The sequence below is a fragment of the Haplochromis burtoni genome, unplaced genomic scaffold (genome assembly GCF_018398535.1).
Source record: "Haplochromis burtoni strain Fernald_Lab_line unplaced genomic scaffold, NCSU_Asbu1 Contig_280, whole genome shotgun sequence".
NCBI classification, from domain to species: Eukaryota; Metazoa; Chordata; class Actinopteri; order Cichliformes; family Cichlidae; genus Haplochromis; species Haplochromis burtoni.
This window is the reverse complement of record NW_024582641.1, coordinates 662,758-675,741: the sequence shown is the minus strand read 5'-3', so window position 1 is coordinate 675,741 and position 12,984 is coordinate 662,758. Positions and strand designations below refer to the sequence as shown.

At 39.7% G+C, this 12,984-nt stretch overlaps 1 protein-coding gene across 1 annotated transcript; it reads right to left on the bottom strand.

Moving 5' to 3' along the window:
- Positions 1-216: 216 nt before the first annotated feature.
- On the bottom strand, positions 217-9,536 carry tnfsf11 (TNF superfamily member 11). The gene is made up of 4 exons (XM_005940032.3): positions 9,052-9,536; positions 6,562-6,597; positions 2,756-2,879; positions 217-2,021 (listed from the first exon to the last, which is right to left on the bottom strand). The coding sequence occupies exons 1-4, from the start codon at positions 9,253-9,255 to the stop codon at positions 1,588-1,590; spliced, it is 798 nt and encodes a 265-aa protein (XP_005940094.1). The 5' UTR covers positions 9,256-9,536; the 3' UTR covers positions 217-1,587.
- Between the last annotated feature and the right edge of the window lie 3,448 nt (positions 9,537-12,984).

Genomic DNA, 12,984 nt, shown 5'->3' with positions numbered 1-12,984 from the left:
TGCAGAGGTAAAGGTACAACGTGACATCATTCTTTGGCAACAGCGGTGTTGAATTTTCCAAAGATTTTGGAGATTATCAAATTTCACATTGCAATCATATCACAGTCAGGGTGGCCTGTTCATCACCTTACAGCTTGAGGCAGCTAATCCTGTGAAGTTCAGCCACACCAAACAACAGCCTGGATCGGGTCTTTTCCAATACACTTGAAACAATTGTAAAAAAGTAGGGTTTTTTTTATTAAAACATACACAAACATAAATAAAAAGAACACTGAATAGAAAAATCTAGCAGATGAAAACAGATGAAGGTCTTACAGATGTGCTACAATCTTGTAGAAGAAACAATATAACCATATTGCTTTTGGCTAGGCAAGTACACACAGAATTGTCAAAAATCGAGATACATAAATATAGAATTTAAAAGGAAGCCCCTGTGTTTTAATAACAAAAAGCGTGCCTACTATTTCCTCTAAGTGCTGCTTAATGAATGTCATACAGACATAAAATATAAATGATTTTACAGCCGAAAGGTCACTTTAACAGAGGCTCGTCTCTGTACTTTTCTAGCTAATAAATAAATATTTAGTGCATATTCCCATTTACCTCACTAAGAGCCAAATGAAAAAAAAACAAAAAACAAAAAAAAAAGTTAAGTTAAAGATGAACCAAACTCAACTTGGTCCATCTAGTGAAAGAAGAGACAGGAGTCTATTCCTGTCATTCATGGTCAGACAGTCCTGCTATCTGCTTCACTTGCTGATCGTCATAAATGAAACAAACATGTCATTTATGACATTGTCATGTTGTAACCTTCAAATGACCACTTGGGGCGGAAAGATGGATAATAAATGTTTTTGGAGCAACAACCCCATGGCCCCAAGTCAAACTCATACTAAACCTAAATTTTAATTTTAATTTTTGGGTGAAATTACCTATTACTGTCACTATCCGCTAAAGTTGCTAAACTGCAAGGATGCTTCACTGCCTGCCTTGATCTGACTTCCAAAGACTTTCAAGAAAACACTTATACAAAGGCCTTATTTTTATCCTGTGATAATCTGCTAAGTACAAGCAGATGCTCTATCAACTCCAATTCTCTCTTTGGACATTTTTCTCCAACAATCAGCACTGATAAATCCTTTCTTGCTGCACCTCCTCCCAACAAACTTACTTCCTTAGTTGCTCCCTTGTGAATCGTTTAATTAGTGCATAAACACATGTCAATCCTTAAGTCTAAATGTTGTAATCTAAACTGAATGTATTTAAATTCCCCAACACAAACCACAAAAAAGTCCAATAAAACTCAAGTGCTATTTTGGGTGAAGTAGAGAGTGCTAGTTCTGCTTTTTGGGAAAGGAAAAACAGAAAGTGGAAAGACAGTTTGTTTTTTGAAAGGTGTTTACCTTTTGCATAAGTTTTTCCTCATAATAAGAGTCCAAAAAGGCTATCTGATGCAAAACAATGTGACACAAAAAACAAAACAATTAAAAAAAAAAAAAAACTCTTTTGACAAATTAACATCACTAACAGTGGTTCTTTGGCATATCAAATGTTCAGTAGCATGTCCGCTCCCCATGTATTTAAGTTTCAGATACCCCACTTTATGGCCCCAAAATACGTCGCTTCTCCTGCCAGGTCCAGCATGAAGGCGTTGGACACATTGACAAACAAGGCATCTCCGACATCCAGCTGGACCCCTCGTCCCTGCTGGGCACAGTACATATTATAGGTTGTGCCGTTCCACCGCATAGTGCTGCCCATCTTGCTTAATACCACAGCCTTGCTGTTGTGTTTGATGCTCTCATGGCACAAGTACTGGAAGAGCTGGGTGTTTTTAACATCCACTGGGGGATTGTCGTCTGAAATTGGCCCTTTGAAATTGTAATAGCGAAAGCAAGTTTTGGCGTAAACGTAGTAGGAACCGGCTTCCCTCACCAGCAGTTTCCCCTTGTGGTAACCCATGTTATGGAGGTGCGCATGTGTATCATCCCATTCAATGGTGATGGCCGCCAGCTCACTCTCTGTGTGATGACAAAGAACAACAGAAAAACTGGATAAATTACTTCACCTTTAAAGAACTTTTGTTGTTTATCAAGAACATCCTTTCTATATTTGCAGTAATCTAGTTTAACTAACCTGGTTTCAAACTAAAGGTTCAGTAAATCAGGTCACAACATTAAAACTTAACCTCTCTATTGTAAAACTTATATTCGTTGCAACTCTGTTAAGCATTAACATTATAGCACCATCAAGAGACTCAACACTTAAAACAGGAAGTCATCTTTGTATCCCAATGCAAAGTAATTTCTAAAGGACGTTTAATGCTGTACTACTGAACAAGGGTAAAAAGTTATGAATTCAACCATAGCTGTAGCTATTTTTGTACAACTAAGATTTACACAGTTTACAATGAGTAGAAAGTAAAACATAATGGAAAAGTATGAGCAAGTCTCGCCACTCATGGGGCATCTTGGTAACGGCTTCAGAGAGTTATTTGAGAAGCCTCTGATGAGGCAGAGGACAAGTATATGCCATATAGTAGCAAGCTAATGTTTCATTTGTTGAGCACTTTGGTTAGTGTTTAAAAACAAATCATTTCATTTGGTGATTTTTTTTTAAACTGGATGATGCATACAATATGAATCATATATTATATATAATAGTTATATCAAACCATATGGGGCAAATAACATATTTCGTTTACATTTTATTTATTATAAATGTGAAACATTTCGACATTTCGATTAAGACTCACTCTTTGAGAAATCCTGATCCGTTCTGATTGGTAGATGGGCTGAAGCCATGCCATCTTTATTCTTGCATCGTCCTTTTTTCTTTGGATCTTTCAGCGCATTCAGCATTGGCTCTGTCTGCACCTCCTGCAGAAAAAGTGGAAAAGCTGACATAACAAACTGACAGATTTACAGATCAAACATGAAAGTGTTCCTGAGCTTATCATCGTGAGGTTTTGAACTTAGCAACCTCTCATATAATCAGTCAAAATTAACTTGCACCAGCATGGTTAGAACTAAGCAGGGCCTATTACATGATGCTATCAGTATACAGCCTCTCAGTCAATCTTCGGTCTGAAAGCGAGCCATGTGAGCTGAGCAAGGTTTCTTGTGATTGGCTGCCTCTAGTAAACAGAAAGTTAAAGGTGGGTGAGGATGAGTGCTTGTGATGACCGTATTAAGTGCATCCACTCTTGATGACATCATACAAAGCTAAGAGTAGAAAAAGATGACTGAAACAGAGCAGTCTGGAGCCTGAACTTTTGGCTAAGAGAGACTATTTGTACATACAATGACCTCACTATATGTAAACTACACAAGTCTTAAACATGACTACTGATACATACACACTATATATATATATATATATATATATATATATATATATATATATATATATATATATATATAATATATATATATATAAATATATATATATATATATATATATATATATATATATATATATATATATATATATACATATATACACACATATATATATATATATATATATATACATATATATATATATATATACACACATATATACATATATATATATATATATATATATATAGATATATTATGTATATATATATATATATATATATATATATATTATATATATATATATATATATATATATATATATATATATATATATATACATATGATATATATATATTAGGGGTGCAACGATATTCGTATCGATATTGAACCGTTCGATACAGTGCTTTCGGTTCGGTACGCATATGTATCGAACAATACAAAATTTGTAATTTATTTTATCAACTTTACTTCTGACGATGCTGTCTGTGTTGAGCGCTCAGTGAATCTGCGTTCTTTCCATGGAGCTGAGCATGTGTGTATACTTGAAGATGTGTGTGACCTCCTGGTGAGTGTAAACTTTCAGAAAGATTGTTCTTCTCAGGGATTTGGCAGCAATAGTGTCTGGACTGTATTCAGTCACTGACTGCTGATTCTATTCAAGGCCGCGATGACGCCGCCATCCACTGTCTGAACCGGGCTGTCCTCAGGCAAGACAGAGCATATACAGTCAAGGAAAACATGGTTTCCAAGCAAGTAAACAGTTGCAAAGGAGCTGCCAACTCTCCTACACATCTGGCATGAAATTAAAATATCAGGTGTGAGTGTTGTTTTCTGACTGCTCTTACTCAAGACATCCCAGGGATAAGTTGGAATATATATATATATATATATACAAATAAAATTTATATATAATTTAATATATATATATATATATTATATATATTATTATATTATATTATATATAATATATATATATCATATATATATATATATATAATATATATTAGTGTGTAGTGTTATGCCACTATCACTTGTTTTTAAATTGAGTATTTATTCACATGCTCTGTGTAACAGATAGGGCTTTGCCGCAAAACACTGGGGTGAAGATTATTAAACTTTTTAAGCAGTTTTCTCTGATTGGAAGAATGCAGGTATAATGGCAGGATTATCTCACCTCAACTCTGAGCCAAGATTAAAAAAAATAAAAAATCTAATGAAAAGGAGAGTGTTGAAAGTTTTAAACATACCAGTTGTGAAACCACACATGAGCACAGTTGCACATTCCAAATAAACTCCAGTACAAAGCCAGTCTGGCAACGTCACACCTTTACCGCTCTAATATTGCTCTTAAGTATTTATTCACAGCCTAAGTCTAGACAAATTTGCACGGATTTCAAGCTAAGATTAGCAGTCTCTGTCCCCCAAAAGCAATTTGCTGCACAAACATGTTTATAGTGCAGCGTCCTGGAATGAGACAGGGGTAAACAAGGCCTTGCCAAGGCTACAAAGCAATTGTGAATGCTCTCCCAGTTGGCCCTACATTGTGGGATCTATCTTGATTTGTGGTGAGACCAAGTCATACCTCTTTAACCATAGTGAAGAGATTATTTAAACAAAGTTAACAGCAGCTTGGCAGCTACCTGAGCGACACGGGGAGCTAGAAGTAAAGTGTGCAGGATGGCAGCCACTCTGCACCAGGCTAAGCTGCTACACGATGAAGACGTGCTTAGAAAATATTCATGCAGCTAAGGCTGACTGGATTGCACATGCTTGGTCCTGCAACACCACAGTGAATGCAGGCTTCAGTTCAGCCTTTTAACAACACACCGCATCCATCCTTCCCCATGTCTATTATGTTGATGAGTGGTTTCTGTGATGCTACACTAGAACAAAAGTCCTCTCACTCAGAACTTGGCCACCAAAGCAGATTGTCTCTTTGTATTTCGTACTGCATCTGACTCCTAACACAGATCTCTAAACATTCAGATCATGAGCTATGTCTGATTCATGGCACTGTGTTCTCACCACTCCCCAGATCTTACTGACCACAGGCCCAGCCCCAGTGCAGGCCAAGCCTGAACATCCTGTCTCACATCAAAAATGAGCCGATAGCTGTCCAGCTGAGGCCTGAGAGCACCAACTCTCTTCTATAGTCTGCAGGGATCACCAACAGTCTCGGTGCTGACCCCGACACAACACAGCACTGGCCATGAGGACCTGTCATCCTGACACCTCATAAAAACTCCCAGCATGTCTTCCTGTGCTACATGGGAAACAGCCACAGGGCTGACACAATGAACTCCTCAGTACAAGACAGGCTGGGTGGTTTGTGCAAGCACTCCGCCAGGGATACCAAACACAAATACATAATTTCAAAGGAAATTAAAACATTATGGGAACCCAGTGTTATTTTACTTCCTGGACTGTTTTTTTGCTATTGCTCTACTTTTAAAAAAAATGGGCGGTAACTTCTATAGAGGGATTAGAAAATATGACTTCAGCGATTAAGAATTTCCATTTTACAACTCCCTCGTGCTTCTCCCGATCATCGAACAAACACTCTGCGACCACTGACGCCAATGGGTGACTCAGTAATGGCCAATGCTGTAAACTACATTCTACATCGAAGATTAATCAAACTTGTGGGGGGAAAAAACCCCAAGAAGCTATTCAATGCTATATCAAAGGCAGAGAGGTGTTTTTCCTGCTGTGGTCTGACCTCTCTCCAGCCTGTGTGACCACCTAGGGTTTTTGTGCTTGCTTTACAGAAGCTGTGGTGTGCACTGAAAAACATACCCATGGGAAAATCATAACTCCTGTCACTGCAGAAATTGCACATGATTATCCTGTTTTCCAAGTGCTTTAGGCTCTTCTCTGTTAAAAAAAAATACACGTACTTCCCCCTTTGCAGTGACAAAAGGAAATACCTTGCAAGCGTTGGCGTATTCTTAAAGGAAATTACTTTTAGCCTCTGTGGCATTATCTCTAATTAGCAGCAGTGTAACTACTTCTTTCTTAAGCTTTACTTTAATGACAATTTCAGAGTTGATTGGAGGAAATCAAAATCTACAGATGATCAAGTCTGATTAACTAAGTGCATGTGTGCGTGTAGCATGTGTATAATGTTGCAGCAGGAGGGACGTGTGAAAATGCACAATATCTGAGTGGAATGTGTCAGAGGGCATGTTGCCTGGGGTCACCCAGGGGTCAGACTCACCTCCATGGGCCGATGTGGAGTTGTGGACAAATCTACCTGGAGAAAGAAGAAAAAGCGGTTATAGAGATTTTTTTTTTTTTAATGCAGTGATAACATCATATTTAATGAGCCGAATCTATCTCAAGAATGGTTCTCTGACAGGTCAAGATAGGAGAAATATCTCAGGCTCTACAGGGTGTCCTGTAAAATGAGATTAAGACTCACGCATACAGTACACATCAGTGTGTTTGTGTGTGTGTGTGTGTGTCTGCGAGAGTACAAGAGAGTGGGAGGCTATTTTCCGCATGTCATTCTGCATTCCACCACAACAGGGGGAAAAAAAAAGTCTGTTTTGTAACTTGAGCTTTGGCTCTCAGTTGCTGCTGTTCTGTTATCTGTGTGTAATAACAACCAATAGTCTCCCATGCACGCAAACACACTTTAACCTTCACATTCCAATCAGCTGTTTTAAATTAAAAATAGTCTCTTCAGCACATTCCTATCTCTGCATGACACTGTGCCGATCCCAGGTCTCCTCACCATCTCCAGGAAGTTTTACAGGTGTTGTGGTCAGATGATGGCCCAGCACCATACTGATGACTCACACAGACTGCTGCTATATGCATCTGTCATCGGAAAAAAGCCCTGACCAACCACAGGGCCTCTTGTGCTGCTGGGTACTTAAGACAGCCTTCCCCTCTTGTCATCTTCTCAGACAATTCCACACACTTTTATTGTACAGCTATGGAATTAAATCCATATCTGTATAATAAAAACCCTGCCTTTCTTTAGTTTTCCCTTTATTGACAAGCCAAAAATAATAATCAGGGGTGTCTCTAGAGAATGGAGGCATAGGGTGGCACTGGCCCCCTCTGGAAATATGATTGGCTCTCAAACTACCACTTTCAGTATTTTCATGCTATGCTACTTTATACTCCACTGTATCCCTGAGGTACCACCTTGTTTATTTTAAAACTTTAGTTACTTATTACTTATACTTTCCTCACCTCACTTGTAACCGGTCTTGGCAGATAGCCGCCCCTCCCTGATCCTTGTTCAGGAGGATGTTTCTTCCTGTTAAAAGGGAGTTTTTCCTTCCCACTGTCCTCCAGTGCTTGCTCATAGGGGATCATCTGATTGTTAGGATTTTCTCTGTATTACTTTAGGGTTTTTACCTTAGAATATAAAGTGCCTTAAGGCGACTGTTGTAATTCCACGCTATATAATTAAAACTGAACTGAATTATTATCTTATACAATTTCTCCAATAAATGTACAAATATATGTAGCTGTGTTGTTAGAGCTAAAGCTATCCAACAGTGCGAGTATTTTAAATCATTTCCAGCTGCAGCATTAAAATTATATAGACTTTGATGAACTGTATGATATTGCATAATTAGTACCTGCCATAATTTTTGTACCATTACTTTTATAGGATTACGATTTTATGAGCCCTGTAAAAGGCCCCCAAATTCACACATAAACAGGTGGAAGAGATGGGAAAAGGGAGAAAGGAGGAAGAGAGATGCTCGCCAGGTGAACTTAGTGCATCCTGACACAGCAGAGATGCGGTCTGCCCTCTCGGCTTGTTCAAACACGACGATTATTCAACTCTAAAACCGCCATCAAGTAGAAAAAACAATTATTAATACTATTATTATTATTATTTCACATCATCGCAGACACGCAACCTACAAGATGCCACGCACGCGTCTTCAAGGAATATGAGCGATCCCAGATCATATGTCACTGCGCTGTCACACATGGCAGCACGTCGGAACATCCACAGGGTCCTGCTTGAACTTTGCCATACTCCCCTTCCTCCACTGCGTTTCTGCTTATCCTCAAACGTTTACAGCTAATGTCACATACAGATTACAAATACAGCTCGCGGACAGCATGTAAACACGCTGCACGAAGAACTTCAGCGGCAGCAGCGGCAGCCTCAAGTGAAAACATCTGTATTTTGCAAACAAGACATCATGGAGACTGACATTTGGATTCGCAGCCGAGCCTCAGTTGCTGAGATGTTATCGTCTCAAAAACAGGTAATCTTCGTGGAAAGGAAAAAAAATCTTTAAGGGGGGTTCGTGAGATGCTATCAGCGAGTCAGGGTGTTTCTGCAGCGAGGCAGCAGTTTAACTGCGTGCCGCCGAGGCGCAGCACCTTCAAAGGAACACCAAAGTGCACCAAAGCTTTGCGCGGAGAACAGCACAAGTGGCTCGATCTGAAAGCTGCTTCCCCCCTCTCTCTCTCTCTCTTTTTATCTTCACAGGTTGCTTTACATGTAGAGCTAGAAAGGTTATCTGACATTTTATAGGTATTGTAAAGTTGCGCAAACATCCCTGGACCCGGTCCTACCTCGCTCACGGCCAGCAATTGTTGACAGTCTTTTAGAAGTAAATATTTACACACAAACCCCAAGTTTGAGTGAAGCTACACACACAATGAAAGCAGTATAGGAGCGAACTATGCAGTAGGTCACACCACGCTGTTGCTCTGAGATTCTTACCTCTTGGAGATAACCTGTCAGGTGTAATAAGATCGCCACGCTGGAGGCCACCTGAAGCAATCCCATAACAGCGAGGGTCCCGAATAGGAGTGGCCGGTATGTGGGTTCCGAACTCTGCACCGGGTGGAAGCGGTGCTGCTGCCCCACCTCGATGTCGACGGTGTTCCGCAGGTAGCCTCTGTACTCGCTGTGGGTAGCTGCCATGCTGCGCGCTTTGTGTGTGTGCCGTTCAGCCCCGGGGCCAGGTCCCAGACTCAATGCAAGGAAGGAAACCGAGTTTGCAAGAGTCCCTATAATCAGCAGTGGGTGGGCTGAGAGAGCGCGTTTGCGTCTGCAGCCAATCAGAGGGATCCTCCGGTAGCCCGGAGAGAAACAGACTCGAGCAGGACTGTCAACCGGATCGACCTGAGCGCATGACAGGTAAAGCGAGCCCTTTATGTCTGGCCCTTTGTGGAGACGCGTTAATGTGTGATCCTCCCCTTCCCGTCTACACCCCGTGAACATGAATTAGGCGCACAGCAGGGATGCAAAGAGGATGGGTTTAAAAAAGAAAAAAATCCAACCCATCAGTGATCAGTGGGCACTCCTGTTTTGTTTTTTAAAGAAAACCGAGAAAAAGATCAAATAAAATACAACATTTTCATCCATACATTCATTCATTCATTAATTTTTGACATAAATACTAAAAAAAATGCTGCTTTGCTTAGAAAAAACTTGTCTTAGTGATTTTAAAAGTATTCAGATATGATCTTCCTCGTTTTTACACCGCTATGTTTCCACGTGTACTGGTTTACACAGTCACCTAAAAAGTGAAAGCTCTCTGGGTTGATCTCAAGAGGAGCCAAAGGTTCCCTGGGGGTAGCGACAGGAAATGCAACCGGCATAAAAATCTGTCCAAAACAAAACAGGCAAAGCTGCCTGCTGTGGCGACGCCTTCGGAATAAAAGGGAGAACCCGAGAATAGCTTTTAATGCAGAGACTATTCTGACCTACTGGATATATAAGATGTTTCCTTATCCAGTAGAGGGAGGCTTCAAGGTCTTACATCCACTTATGGAAGTTGCATAATGGGTCCGGACTGAGGGGCAAAAAGTTCTTGAACTTAAACAGTTAACTAAGCTCCAGCACCTCAGTGAAGTCAAACATATACAAGACACATTCTGCTTTGAGATAGTGAGTCTTTGTGTGTCAGATCTCATTAGCTCAACAGATTCAGTGGTGCTTTTTGGTCCTGTTCAGCCATCGTCATGTCTTTCAGAGAGGGAGTTCTGATGAACGGTGGGGCAGATTACTGGCTGAATGAAGTATAACATTCTGTGAATCCTGTGCTTCATTGCTGCCGCCACATTACTATTGGGCAACCATGTCCTCGGACGCATGTATATGGAGGCTGGGGGTCTGACCACTGCTAAAACGATTAGAACTTTCTAAATTATCAGCATATTTTTAAAGAGATTCAGTTTGGTGTTTTATTTCTATTAGCAGTTTCTGATTTCCCATGGTTACCTAACTGATTTTTTTCTTGGTCCCTCACTTGTTGGTGGTGTTTAACCATATGCTTTAGTCTAATGTAATAACCTAGGGTCTGTGTGCACAGAGGTCTCTGGCTGGGCCAGCATAACTGATAAACTGATGTGGTTTTGTTTCTTGTAACACAGGAAAGAGGTCACATTTGAAGACATTCCTTTGTGTAAAATGCACGGAAACTCTTAATCATGCATTTATCACATCTCTGCATTGGAATTTTGTTGTTTTTTTGTAAGTTCCTGGTTGGCACCACAGAAATGCACCACGACAGTAAACTTGTGAAATCAGCCCACTAAACGCAACCCTTCACTTCTTGTGAATTGTGAATCAGATGTGTTTTTTCAGTATATTTGTTATGGTAAAGAGCAACTTGTAAGTCTTTTTTTTTTCTTTTGAGTCATGCATAATATTTCTTGGAAATGTACTTTTGATTTGACATGTTTTGCGAAACATAAAGGCTAAAATTTAGATGAAAAAGTGCATTTGAAGCAGAGCTCTTACGCTTTTTTTGTGAACATGCATCATATTACATCACACTAGGAAGTTGTCTCTGTCCCTGTAGTAATTTGATGAGTTGGTGAGGCAGTGAGTTGGTGTTTTTTATTCGGAGTTTCATCATGGTGAATTATGTGTATGTGCAGATTGGACAAACCCGGGCCTTACAGGACTTTGATTCCACAGTTTTCCTGATAGGAAAAGGAAAAGGGCTTTTTTTCCTGCCCGGGTGTTCTGTGCAGCTGAAGCAAGGGGTGATATTGATTCATTGTCTTAAAAAAATATTGGAAATTAGCTGTTATTCTGCTGTTTTCTCTTCCATAAAGACATGTCACTTTGTATTGTTGATCGACAACAGCTGATCCTCTCATTAATTTTGTTTAGAGATGCCTTAATACGCTATTAAATTGTCAGTTTTGTTAAACTGAAACACGTTAGAGGCAAATTCACATTATTGTTTAGCAAAACAACATTAGACAACATTAGCTAGGGTTGGTAATTTTCCAGCGTGCACTGATTTAAACTATTAACGTCTTTAGAGACTTCATACTTCCTGTAGCTTCATCTTCCCCAGCCTCATTCCCACGTGTTACATTATGGTCAAGCCCTGTGTTTCTTACTCTGTAATAAATATTGTTTGAAGTGTTATTTTAGTGCATATGTAAGCATTTTGTTCTGCATAATCTAGTTATCTCAAGCTGCTGTTTAAGGTATAGTTGGGTCTGTTCTTCCAAAAAAATTTCGCAAGACAGTGCTGATATGTCAACACAGGCAAGCAGGGCATCCCATGGTGTCTGGAATCAAGCTTTAGCATCCTCCTGATGCTCTGTCAGTTTCAGTATTGGTTTAACATGAAGAACTTCAAAGACTTCATTAATCTGATTGCAAAACAATCCCATGTCATGCCAAAAAGATGCCACTTAGATGGATGGGGGCAATGTCAATGCAAGAGTGATATCAGATAAGTTTATCAGCTTGATGCCAGATCGACCGAAACATAATGGAGCAAGAATTTGAGTATGTGTATTCGCGGGTTTCAATGCCATTTGGGCTTGTGTGTAAAAACTGCAATGGAGGAGACATGAAACAACATGTAAGAAAACATTTTTCACATTTTTTTCTATTTCATCTGGAACTGCAGATCAACTATTTCTCTTTTAACCCTCTGTGGTCTAACTCTTAATCAGTGACTGTCCAAGCCTTAGTCCCAAACTTGGAGACATGCAGAAAGTACTTTTGATACTATAGTTTGGGTATTGTAAATAGTTGTGAATTCTTGTCAGTGATTCCACTCTAGTCCTAGACTTGGGAGAACACAAGTCATGAGTGGGTGGCTGAAGTTCAGGGGGTAGAGCGAGCAGGTCATCTACTGATCAGAAGGTTGGTGGACTGGCTGTTCCAGTCTGCATGCCAAATATCCTTGGACAAGATATGACAACTTGCTCTCCAACGCCTCCATCAGAGTATGAATGTATCTGAATGTTAGAAATATAACAAAAAAAATGATAGATAGCACTTAAGTGAAAAAAGTGCTTGTGAGTATCATTGTGAATGAGTCATGTTATATAAAGCCCTTTGATTGCTCCTGGTATAAAAGCATTACATCCCTTTTACCATATGAAGTTACAGTGTGTAAAATCCCACCAGTAGATGTCAGTAGCTGTGTCAATAGGAGTGGTGGTTTCTTGAAGCTACTGTGAGTAGAACTGGTTGTAGTACAGATGAATGTGGCTTCTCCTTCTTCTGCTGAAAGGGATCCAGGCAAATCCATATGAATGTGGCGCCATGTAGGATGTCACCACTGGAATCACAATCAGAATCACGTTTATTGGCCATGTATGTGCGCAAACTCATACAAGGAATTTGGATAGATGGTGACTCTCAAGCACAGCAATGTCAATTACAACAATA